Raw genomic sequence first — 11058 nt, forward strand, 5'->3', positions numbered from 1 at the left:
GGAGGAAATGAATATAGAAAGCACAAACTTACAGATCTGTGGTTTGTCTTTTTAACTGTAGTAACTACTGACGCTAACTACCATACGTGCAGTCTGAGTGTTCAAGAACTTCAAACCCAGCTCATTTATGTATTTTATCCCCACTATGGCTCTCAAATACCATCTGCTCTTGTCTTAATCCTTCTCCAAAACTGAATGCAGCAAAGCAATAAAGCAAACCAAACCTCCAAGTTGAACAAAGAGCCTTTTTAAACTCCAGGCAGCCATACGTGATAGCCTCACAGGTAGGAGAAAAAATACTGTAGATAGAAATCCTGAAGACTATAGGGGTTGGGGTTTTTGTTTGGTTTCCCTCCCAGTTCATTGTGGCCATCTGATCTAACCTCTGTCTCTACGTAATTCCAAGGAGACAGTGTAAGGGGCTGGCCCTGTGGCCTGTAAACTCGTAGCCAGTGCAGTTGAAAAGAAGTTATTCAGGAAATAGAGTTATTTCTCTATTACACCAAATTCAGGTGTTATCCTCACCCAGAAATACTAAAGGAATTATCACTCAGTTTTACGGATGGTTCTTAAAACCCTCAGCAGCCCAAATTTGTCAACAACATCCATGCAGACAGTTTGACATGTGCTTAAGTGACCTCCTGAATCAGGCTCTACGGCAACCAAGATGCTTTTCATTCACATACCACCACATACCAAAGTATTCACATTGCCAGCACAGGTCACAGTAAAACCAGAGTTACCATTGGTTTGCAGAATAAAAGAACTGACACCTCAAGCTTACTGCACTACACTGCAAAATATTTCCAGTACAGCCCTATCTTTACCAGCTTAGACGAAGCTGCACAACTTTGACTATGTCTCTCCCAAGTGCCTGAAAAAGGGGACATCTGAATGGTTCAAAAATAGGAACTTACTTCATGACACGGGCACATATCTTTGAGAGGGGAAAGTTTCATTTACAGCAAGTAGGAAGACAAGTGTGGGCAGAAAGCACCACGCTTTTCAAGATTCTCTGCCTATTTTTAACTACTTCCTGCCATCTTAGGGAGAATTGGAACAAGCTCCAAGCAAGTTCTGCACAGAAGAATAACAAGTCTGAGCATGACAATTAAATCAACACCGTTATTCCTTTATTTAGGGTGAAATACCTACATTAGTTTATTTAAACCTGCAATCTACCAGCACCCACATCCTCAAAAATAATTAAATCATAAATGCCTTCAATCCTATCAAGTGTTATTATGGTTTAACTCTGACAGGATTATACATCTTGGCACAGGGACTGGATGCGGTTCTACAGCAGCACAGCCTGGCTTCCAGTAGCACAAAAGCCAGCAATTCCAGCCTGGGTTGATTTGCTGTCACAGGATCAAGCCACACTGCACTGTCTGCCCATTTCCCAAAGGCTGATGAGCAAATGCAATGTGTCTCAGCTACCCTGCCTCTGCTGCATGCTTCCAGGGCCAGTAATGGTTCCTTCTTCAGCCAGAGGGAACCCATGCCCTGGTTTGCAGGAAAGCTCCCCATTTCCTGATGAGGTGGTAGGGAGGCATAAGAACACAATGCACTCGGACATCTTCCTGTGCAGCTGAGCGAGAGGGCAGGAAACAAGTGAGATTCTTGGAATGAGCTGATAAGCCCACACCACAGAGGGGCTCTGCTGCCAACAGCTCATCTGTTCCTGTGGGCTGCATTTCCATCACATAACCCACAGCCTCAGGTGGCTCAGTAGTTACCTGCACCTTGCTCAGTTACGAGCATAACATGAGCTTTATGGTCTCTGAAGTGCAGCCTACAAACTTGATAAGCATCATTTCTGAGAATGTGCTGGGTGCTCCCTGGAATGCATCTCTCTGATGTATCCACTGCACGCTGCCATCCAACTCACTGCAAGATGACAGCATTAAGGACACAGCACGCTTTCGAAGATCTCTACATTCACCACAGGGACTCTGCGTTACGAAGGGGCTGAGCATTATCATCTTGATCATCCCAGCAACATTCAGCTCTGCCGCCTGGCCAGACTACAGAGGAAACCACTACATACAGCATTCTAAAGGCAGCGTGGAACTCAAACCCTGCTAAGCCACTGGACTGACTTGCACACACCAGAATTATACACAGCGTAGTAACTTGTTGCTCATTTGTACTCTCCAATCATACACAAACACGCACTTCTAGCTGGTACTACCATTTATTTCAAGAAGTCACTATCACACTTTGTATATAATACAAATGTTTATATACATTGTATATGCACTTCAAAATAGGAAATCATTGCTAAGTATACCATATGTATAACATATAAGAATACATATGTTTAACAACATGTTTGTAGACACCAGTTGTATTCTTGAATACATTTTCTGCTGCATATTTTGGCATATGCTTTGGTCCCGTGTATATAAAATACCTGTATTCAATGAGTACTCTGCCTTTCCTCCTATTTTGAACAAGTTTCCACTACTAATGTTCTCATCAAAAATTACCATTCCCTTTGCCTTCTGGCGATCCACATATTCTACTTTATACACACATGAAGATTTCCATGGAGATTTCCAAACACTTGGAGATCTGGATATACTTGGTGATCATGAGTAATTCCATTTGTTGGGAGGACAGCAGGGATGCTGCTCAATATGTTAACATGACATTTTCTCAGTGGGTGTTTGAAGAAATGCAGGGAAGAAAGAAGTGGCATTGAGCAGCCATCTCTCGATAGTCACTCAACAGCTAGCACCAGGATTGTGGTGCTACTCCACTAGACCAAGAAGAAATAACCTGAAGAAATGGAAGCAAAAAGGAAGCTGGCTAGGTTCATCAGGGGAGATTCTTCACCTAATGTAAGGAAAGTTCATTTGGGAACCAAACTGAAACACTGCAGATACCTGTACTGAGAAAAGAGAGGAAGGCTCTGCTTAAGCATCTCAGAGCTGTAAGACAAGATACAAGTTCAGTTATAAGGCAGGTCTTTGGCTTTCCCTGTTTTGTGTCTGCTCAAGGATCAGCTCTTACAGCTTCCTCAATACTTTATTCAATTCCAAGACAATTCCCTATCCTTATATACAGAACTGGCTAGAAACGCACAGAGGACTATAGCCACTCAGTCCTGGCAACAGGGATGCTGTGCACAGGATCTGCTCAAGAGAAAGAATCACATCATTCCACCAAGAACAGCTACTCCCATGGCTCCTAACACCAAACGGGCACTCAACGAGCCCCAGAGGAACTAAAGTACAACTAAACAGGACATCCCCTCCACATCCAGCCACAGAACACTGACACATCATGTGTTACTACAATCCATTAGCTCAGAAACACAGGAAACGGTAACAGAACGTGGAGTCAGTTTTTGATGAGACTAGAATTGAAGTCAATTTGTTCTTCCTGGATAGGAAGTCGGCAGCTGTTTTCTTCTGAAAGACAGGCAATAAAACATAAGATACAATAAATAAGTGTACAGAGCAGAAAGAGCAGGGAAAGAGAAGCCAGGGACTTTCCTAGTTTCATGGATGGTGAGGCACCTACAGATGACATTTGGGTCAGCGCCTGTCTTTCCAGTCAGGGCTAGGAAACATCAAGTGTCAGGAACAGTGAAAATACACTTTACCATTACTCTATGAATGGAACATGAGGCAGCTGTGGGCTGACTCAAGAGCTAAACTACTGCTTGATTCTGAATACAGAGGTCAGCTCTTCTCAGTCAAACCTTTCTTCTGTTTGCAGGAGATACTTTAAGGCTGTTCACTTCTATGTCGGCAAAAGATTTCACAATACACTCTTCTAAAGTCTGTTGATTCTGGATCTTCTCTGTACTGAATAGAATTTCCTGCACAAAATCATTACATCATTTTTGCAGGGACTAAGGGCTAGCTTAGAAAGCTGGGAAGAGCTAAAAGCAGAGAGAGAATCCTTCTGCATGACAACGAGCAAGGGAATCCATGCTCTATAAGAACTGAAACATTGAATTGAAACAACTGACATTCAGTGCATAAGGACTACATAGAGGATCAACTACTGTTGGATGTCACTGTGCTACCTGGCAAAGTAGGCTTCATTGTGACTGAAACAATTAGTAAAGTTCAAACAAGGGGCCCTGACTATTCTCTCCTATACATTTTTCCATATAAAAAGAAACTCACCATTATGGTTGTTTCTATGGGGCCTCCTCTTGGTCTCCTTTTTGGCTGCTTGGATAATCAACAGGAGGATGGACATTCCACTCACCATGAGCAATATCAGACAAATAAAGATAAGTGATACAGACCCTGTAAGAAAAACAGAAGAACACCACACTAAGAAAGATTCATGGCTCTAATGGGAGTTTCCATGGCTTCCCAGATTCAAAAGGAACCTAGATGTCCCGAAGTACCCCTGAACCACTCAGCCTACACAAAATCCCAGCTGCCAAGCTGACGGGGAAGTAACGTGAAAACCTGTGTCTCACTGAAGACTGTATAAAATACAGATATAGCTTCTGAGAAAGAGTGTGGTTTCATTTCCATTAAATTCCTGGCAAGCTCTAGTAATAAAGAGAGAGACTACACTTGGTCATTCCCTCTCCTTACCCCAGTCAGTCGCCATGGGGCTGTTTGTATCCAAACAAATGGAAGGAATCAGGCTGGGTCTGGATGGTGAGAACGCTGCAGTTGATGTATTATTCTTGTGGTGTGTGGTGGAAAGGTTCAAAGCAGGTGTTGTACTCTGAGAGGCAGTTGCCTGTGGGATCTGGCTGCTGCAAACAGCATCATCTGTTTTCGTCCCTGGTCGAAGAGTCCTTTTCCCAAGAAGGCTGCAGCTAAAGATGTAAGACAAATCAGTGTTATTTTCAAACAGTTGTAGTAATGACTTTAATGCAGGTTTTCTCTACACACCATGATTTAGGCAGCAACTGCTATAGAAGTAAACTGAAAGTAAGCATAGAATGTTGCTCTGAACATACTGGATCAGTGATACATACTTGGTCCAAGGTTGACACTTCTCATAACCCCCTATGGAATAAGACCCTTCAGGACATGGTAAGCATTCTAGAAAAAAAGAAAGAGGCAGAATTTGAGGTCAGTTAGCAACATAATTGTACAACAGCTACACAGTAACTACACTGACAGCTTATACTAGTAGTCTAGCTTTTAGACCAGAGCCAAGAAAACCCATATAGCCTCTAAAATCTATAGCCACTGAGTCAGAAGTATCATAACACGCTTAGTGGTCCATTTTAGTCTGCAATGGGCAAGGTTTCCTGATCTCTCTACTGACTGATTATGGATATTAACAAGAGAGCATTAAGATTTCTGACAGCTCAGGAATCACAGAGCAACAGTCCACACAACCACCCTGCTGCAACACTCGTGTGGAGATACCAATGAGACAAATGACAATAGCTTTTACATTAGAAATAACAACCTTCTTAAGTGGGAGCAAGAGTTTGGAGTCTGACACACCACTAACTTACCATGTCTCAGTTTGCTTCTGGCATCTGGCATATAACCTGCCACACACTTACAAATTCTGTCAGAGGTCTTCTCACACTTCTTCACTTCCACACTCCCCTTTCCTAGCAACAGTGGAATAAAGGGCAAGTGATAAACAAGAAGTTAAGGAATTAAATAACAGAATTATTCAGTGTCTATCTGTTGTGTGCAGAAACAACTGCAGAGAATAGTTTATTAACAATTCTGAAGACACCAGTTTTCAGGCAGTACAAGCCTGCTTCTCTCTGAAGACTCAACCATCAGCTATTGAAACGATAACCCAGTTCTGGACTTGGCTGTCTCAAGTGACAGGCTTTACGGCATCATAAGCCTTTGAGGGGCATGCAAAGAAAAGAAAGCATAGGAAGACCCGATTGCTTCCCCAAAACCCAAAATCAAGGGCCCGCTATAAGCTGACTTACTAGTGTTGCAGACTGTACAAACATGGCAGAACTCGAGATTGTGCTTACTACTGAAGTATTCATCTTTACAGGGGACACAGACTGTGTCTGTTGTTGAAGTGCAGCGGTAGCTCATTTCTTCACCTAAAACAAGGACAAGGAAGCACTGATTATTAGCTGAAGGAAACGCTCTTTGTTTTCATGCATTAAAATGGAAGAGTGCCCAGAAACTAACAGTTCCATTTACAACTCTGGCTGAAAACATTCAGCAGATTTAAATAGGCTGGAATCCGCAAAAGTTTTGACCCATTGCATCACTGCAAATTAAGCAGCTAAAAGGGGCTACAAGGGCCTGATGACAGGCTTTTAGCTGGAAATATGGCTGATCTCCAATGTAATACAATGGCTTTAAGACCGACCCTACATTCCCTTGCAAGACAAATCAAGCAATTCAACCCAAAGCGATCCCAAACAGGTACAGAAGATGGCAATGGACTGCTCAGGTTTGCAGTTAAAATTCATTAGTGAAGCAGCCAAGAATAAATGGTTGGAGAATCTCCTGCTGACATTCTGAAAGCCCATTAGGCACGAAAGAATGTGGTTGTATTTTAATCTGTATTGGCACCTAACAATATCAAAGATGTTACTAGCTCCATTTCACGAACAGCAAGACACAATGCAAGGCATTTGTTACCATTCCAGACAGTATGCCTGTATCATAAGAGGCATATAGAAATGAGCTCTGAGAGCTAGCACCAACAAATTCCAAACTGAATGATACTCAGTACTTACACGGAGGTTCAGATTAATGTGCTAGGATGACAAGGTCTGCGTGCCCAAACTGAAACAGCAAGTTACCAGTGGAGTTTGGAAAAGGTGTCAAGTATGTTCCTTCTATCTCACTAGCTTCTCTCCATGCAGGAATGACAGACAATTTTAATTACTTGGGGGTTTACAGTTGAGCTTAAATACATCCTTATTCTCACAGACCTTTCCTTTCATTTTGGTTCTCCATTTCCCCATTCTGCAGGTAACAATGAGCATCAAGTCTCTTGCTCACTCTAATTTTCTCCGTGTTTTAGTGAGTACTATCAGTGGCAAAACACAGGAGGTTTTTAATGACTACAATATTGTAATACACTTCTATATCTTTATTCTCTACACAACCTATGACGACACGTTTCCCCAACAGCGGCAGATTTGCCAACAGACACAATTTACGCTCCCCCAGGCACGTACATGTACCCTTCTTTTAATACAGTCAACACTGACAGTACTACAAGTAATCCCTTACGTTAAGAGGGCTGTCCTCCAAAAGCAGTATTACCTGTTAACTGTTGTTACTCTTCATCACCAAGTAATTTCTATAATGAAATCCCAACTATTAGAGTATTTGAGGTTTGCTATTTTGCATTCGTGCCTCTTAATATTGCACTGCCTTCAGAGATAATCAGATTGTGGGGAAATAACATGCAAACCCCAAAATTCAGCCTCATTCAGTTTCGACAAGAACGGAGGATGCTCACATTTCCTGTCAAGTTATGCTTTCCTAATCTCTGCTATGAATCAAGCGTATTTTTTTCCTTTAAAACCCACCAAGTCTTATGTAGCATAAACTTTGCTTTAAAAGATAAGCTTCAAAAACATCTGCAGCAACAGAATTAAATACCTAAAGTTCTCCATTAGACAAGATTTCTGAGCTTCTTTATGCAATAGGTAAAAGACAGTAACATAAATGCTCTTGAGAGCATTTATATAAAACATGAACATCTTTTCTCAGCTAATACTCCCACAATAAAATGCACCAGACTGACACATTAAGGAAGCAGTCACACAAAAGAAGTTAAAGAACATGTAGCTCTTCCAAAGGGGGTTCCTAAATTTAGTATGTTATGGAAATAATCTTTGTCAGTCTAGACTGATTGAAAGTCTCATCAAATGCTTTTTCACCATGTTATGCTTCCTACATCTGAACGATATTTCTGTCAAGCTGTATTTTATTAACTGATAGCTATTATATTGAGCAAGTATAAGCAACATCCAAAATCACTTACCAGGGGCACACTCCTTGCAGCATTTGTCACGAAAAGGATATTGATGTTCTTTGCATTTCAATCCCAAGCAGTGACTAATACTGACTGCCAGCAGCAACAACCAAACAGTAGAAAAACGGGAGTAAAATCTTACAGCTCCCATAATACTATTGTCCCAGCTAAATTCTGATAGCTGCAAACTCTTGGAGAAGAGATTCTAACTCACTGGTGATCAGAACAAGTTCATATGTCAGTTGCTCGGAAATTCCCAGCTTGTGTTCCACGCCCCCATCCTTTTTCCCACTCCCACCCCTCCCTTACCTATTTTTGGCAGTTCACAACTAAAATATACATAGGCAAAAAAGACAATATGGTGAACAGCATTTGGAAAGAGTTTCTATTCGTAGCTTTAAAACAGAGAGCCTTCAGCCAGGTACATACCTCTCTACGTAGAACAGAATTAAACACAGCCCTTGAATGCCAGGAGAGCTAAAGAGATGATCCATGTGACTGTAAAGAGGAGTATTAAAGCAATACAGAGGTAATGCCTGAAAACCTTCACATATGAAAGCCACAGGTAAAATGAAACAGAGCCCACATGGGCTTCCTCCTTAAAAGGCAAAGCACAGATTAGCTCCCCTTGCTCTCACTCTTAACAGCAGACCCGTAACTTTCACTGCGGCATAAAAACCCAACATTGTTAATACTCTGTTGTTTCTCTTCTCAGGAAGAGTGTGGAATCACAAATTGTCAGTCATCTTGATACTGCCCTCAGGAGCTAGCAAAAGCTACAAAGAAGCATTTACAGTCTCCTTTTCAACTCGGTATCAGACACCCTGCATTGCTGCTAAAGAAAAGGAAGCTCCAACTCCAAAACGGATACTTTTGGAGAGAGAGACGCTATTTCCTCCCATGGAATTAAATGTTCCAGCAGAGGCGTGCTGTATGACAGCAAAGGATGCCATATTCACGTACCAGCTGCTTCTGATGTCTATTTTGTTCCACAGAAGCATGTTAACTCTGGAATACAAACCCCAGGCAGATTCTCCATCCAGCTGTGCAAGCCAGCAACAGGATAGCAAAGGAGCATGCTGGCAAGGCAGTCCTGCCCTCACCTACCACAAGCACATGGAAAAAGTAGTGATCACACTTGGAACTAGGGGTTTTAATCTTTCCAGGCTCACTATTAGAATTTTACTCATTTGATCTTATTGATCTCAGATCCGAATTTTAGGTCTTCTAGTTCTAAGAGACCCGAGCAACTTCTATGAAAAGGCCCACGTTAACAAGACATCCTGCAGTGATCAAAGATGCTGTGTTAACAGCAGTTAAACACAGCCAGACCCACTCTTCCCACTGCAAGATTACACTCAATGCCATTTAAGTGGGTTTATACCTCATTACTCAAATCATTCCCTCAGCAATATTCAACCAGACTCCCTCCCCCAGCAATCTTTCAGACTTTACCTAGTGAATAATTACTGACTTACTGAATTAGAACCTGAAAATGCAAACTGCCATGATGTTCACAAAAAAGGTAAGGTTAAAAACTTGTGCACATTTAAACTGAAAGCTCCCAAAACAGTAGAGCAGCCATGATGACGCATTGATATTTTTGTTACAGATACTTAAATACAAATTAAATGCTCATTTAATAAATCCATCTTCAGAATTCAACCTTTACGTATGGCATCATTAAGTGTTACGAGGTTTGATATTGCCAGATCCCTTTACATGGGGGATATAATTTACTATTATTCAAGTAAATAAGACAGGGAGAGAACACGGTGATTATCTCATAGCATTTCACATCTAGCACACTCCTTGGCTGGATTTTCACCAAAGCAAACTAACCCCTCCCAAATGCTGCCTGGCATTCCCACAGGGATCATGTGCACCACAGGCTGCTCTCAAAAGAGAGCCTTGATGCAGCTAGTTGGGTTGTAGAAGGGAGCATCATAGAAGTGACTTGAACCACGGTATGGGTCAGAAATAAGACCCATTTCTGCTTTCATTTAATGTAAGTGTATCATTTTTTACTACAGATACTTATTCTAGCTATTCTATACAAGCTTAAAGATGAAATTGAATCCATGAGATCATAGCCTTCACATACCAAGTCCTATTAAGAGTAGGCAGATTATCTTTCTTCAGGTACACAGGCAAAAAGCATGAAACTCAAAAGCACTCCTTAATAAAAGGCTTTAAAGAGAAAGCCACTGGATTCCTTAGGGATTACAGGCAAGTAAGGGTTTTCCAATGGGAAAGGACCCAGCAGAATCTGAGAAAGACTGAGTGCATATAAAACACTTGAAGGTTCTTTAAAAATAAGTCTACAGACAACCTGGAATAGTCTGAATTTCTAAGACAGGAATAAATTTCATGTACCTCCAAATCTCACCATGCAGTCCACTTTATCCTTACAGCTGTTAGTTAAGAAGTGATCCTGATTTCTGGCAGAGAAAAACAAAACACGGTAAGGTGCGGAACTCCATGCATACACTAAAAAGGGGGGGGGGTTGGCAGCTGTTCCTCAAGTTTCAGATTTATCAGCTGCAACAACACTACATACTTCAGTATTTTTGCAGTTGCTAGCTAAATACTGTGGTACCTTGTATTTCCCAAGGGGTTCCATGCTCACATTATCAGAAGATTAAGACTGTGTATGCATAATCTTTGCCTCTATTGACAAAGTTCCTCCTATTTCAGCTGCAAACTGGAACTTGCTTTCTGAGCAGCAAGTGTGACAAGATGGAACTTGTCCATTCAAATTATATCTAACTAACTGAACTGTACAAACAACTGGAGTATAACGCAAGGACGCAGCCCAGACATTTATACAATTATCAACTGATATTGCTAAAACCTTTGTCTTGACTAGATTGTGAACAAAACACTCGCAAAACTATGTTCACGCGCTTCATTTTGTTTAGTTTGAAGTGCAGGTCACTGCGTATTTTAACCAAGGCTTTATAAGTAACAGCAAAGCAAAAGCTAGACCTTTTGCCAGTCAGTCTAAACCAGCCCTCCCTATGACTTGTATTAAGCATCACATTTTTAGACACGGGTTTGTCTATACGAAAATCTCACTAACCTGCAACCAAGTGCACATGGAGCGCTGGTAACGGGTGGACGGGAGCAGAGTCTGAC

General features: G+C 41.6%; 1 protein-coding gene across 3 annotated transcripts; it reads right to left on the reverse strand.

Annotated features, from left to right (window-relative positions):
• Positions 1-2178: 2178 nt before the first annotated feature.
• Positions 2179-10579, reverse strand: TNFRSF4 (TNF receptor superfamily member 4). 3 transcript variants are annotated; one of them, XM_057407245.1, is made up of 7 exons: positions 10297-10579; positions 5897-6019; positions 5456-5557; positions 4964-5030; positions 4572-4801; positions 4146-4271; positions 2179-3419 (listed from the first exon to the last, which is right to left on the reverse strand). In XM_057407245.1, the coding sequence occupies exons 1-7, from the start codon at positions 10310-10312 to the stop codon at positions 3349-3351; spliced, it is 735 nt and encodes a 244-aa protein (XP_057263228.1). In that variant the 5' UTR covers positions 10313-10579; the 3' UTR covers positions 2179-3348. The 3 variants fall into 3 exon arrangements, with proteins under 3 accessions (XP_057263228.1, XP_057263227.1, XP_057263230.1); XM_057407244.1 differs by lacking the exon at positions 10297-10579 and adding an exon at positions 7930-8788; XM_057407247.1 differs by lacking the exon at positions 10297-10579 and having other exon boundaries at positions 5893-7609.
• Between the last annotated feature and the right edge of the window lie 479 nt (positions 10580-11058).

Source organism: Pezoporus wallicus, unplaced genomic scaffold (assembly GCF_028554395.1).
Source record: "Pezoporus wallicus isolate ANWC-B61680 ecotype Strahan unplaced genomic scaffold, APGP_CSIRO_Pwel_v1 contig_14689, whole genome shotgun sequence".
NCBI lineage: Eukaryota > Metazoa > Chordata > Aves > Psittaciformes > Psittacidae > Pezoporus > Pezoporus wallicus.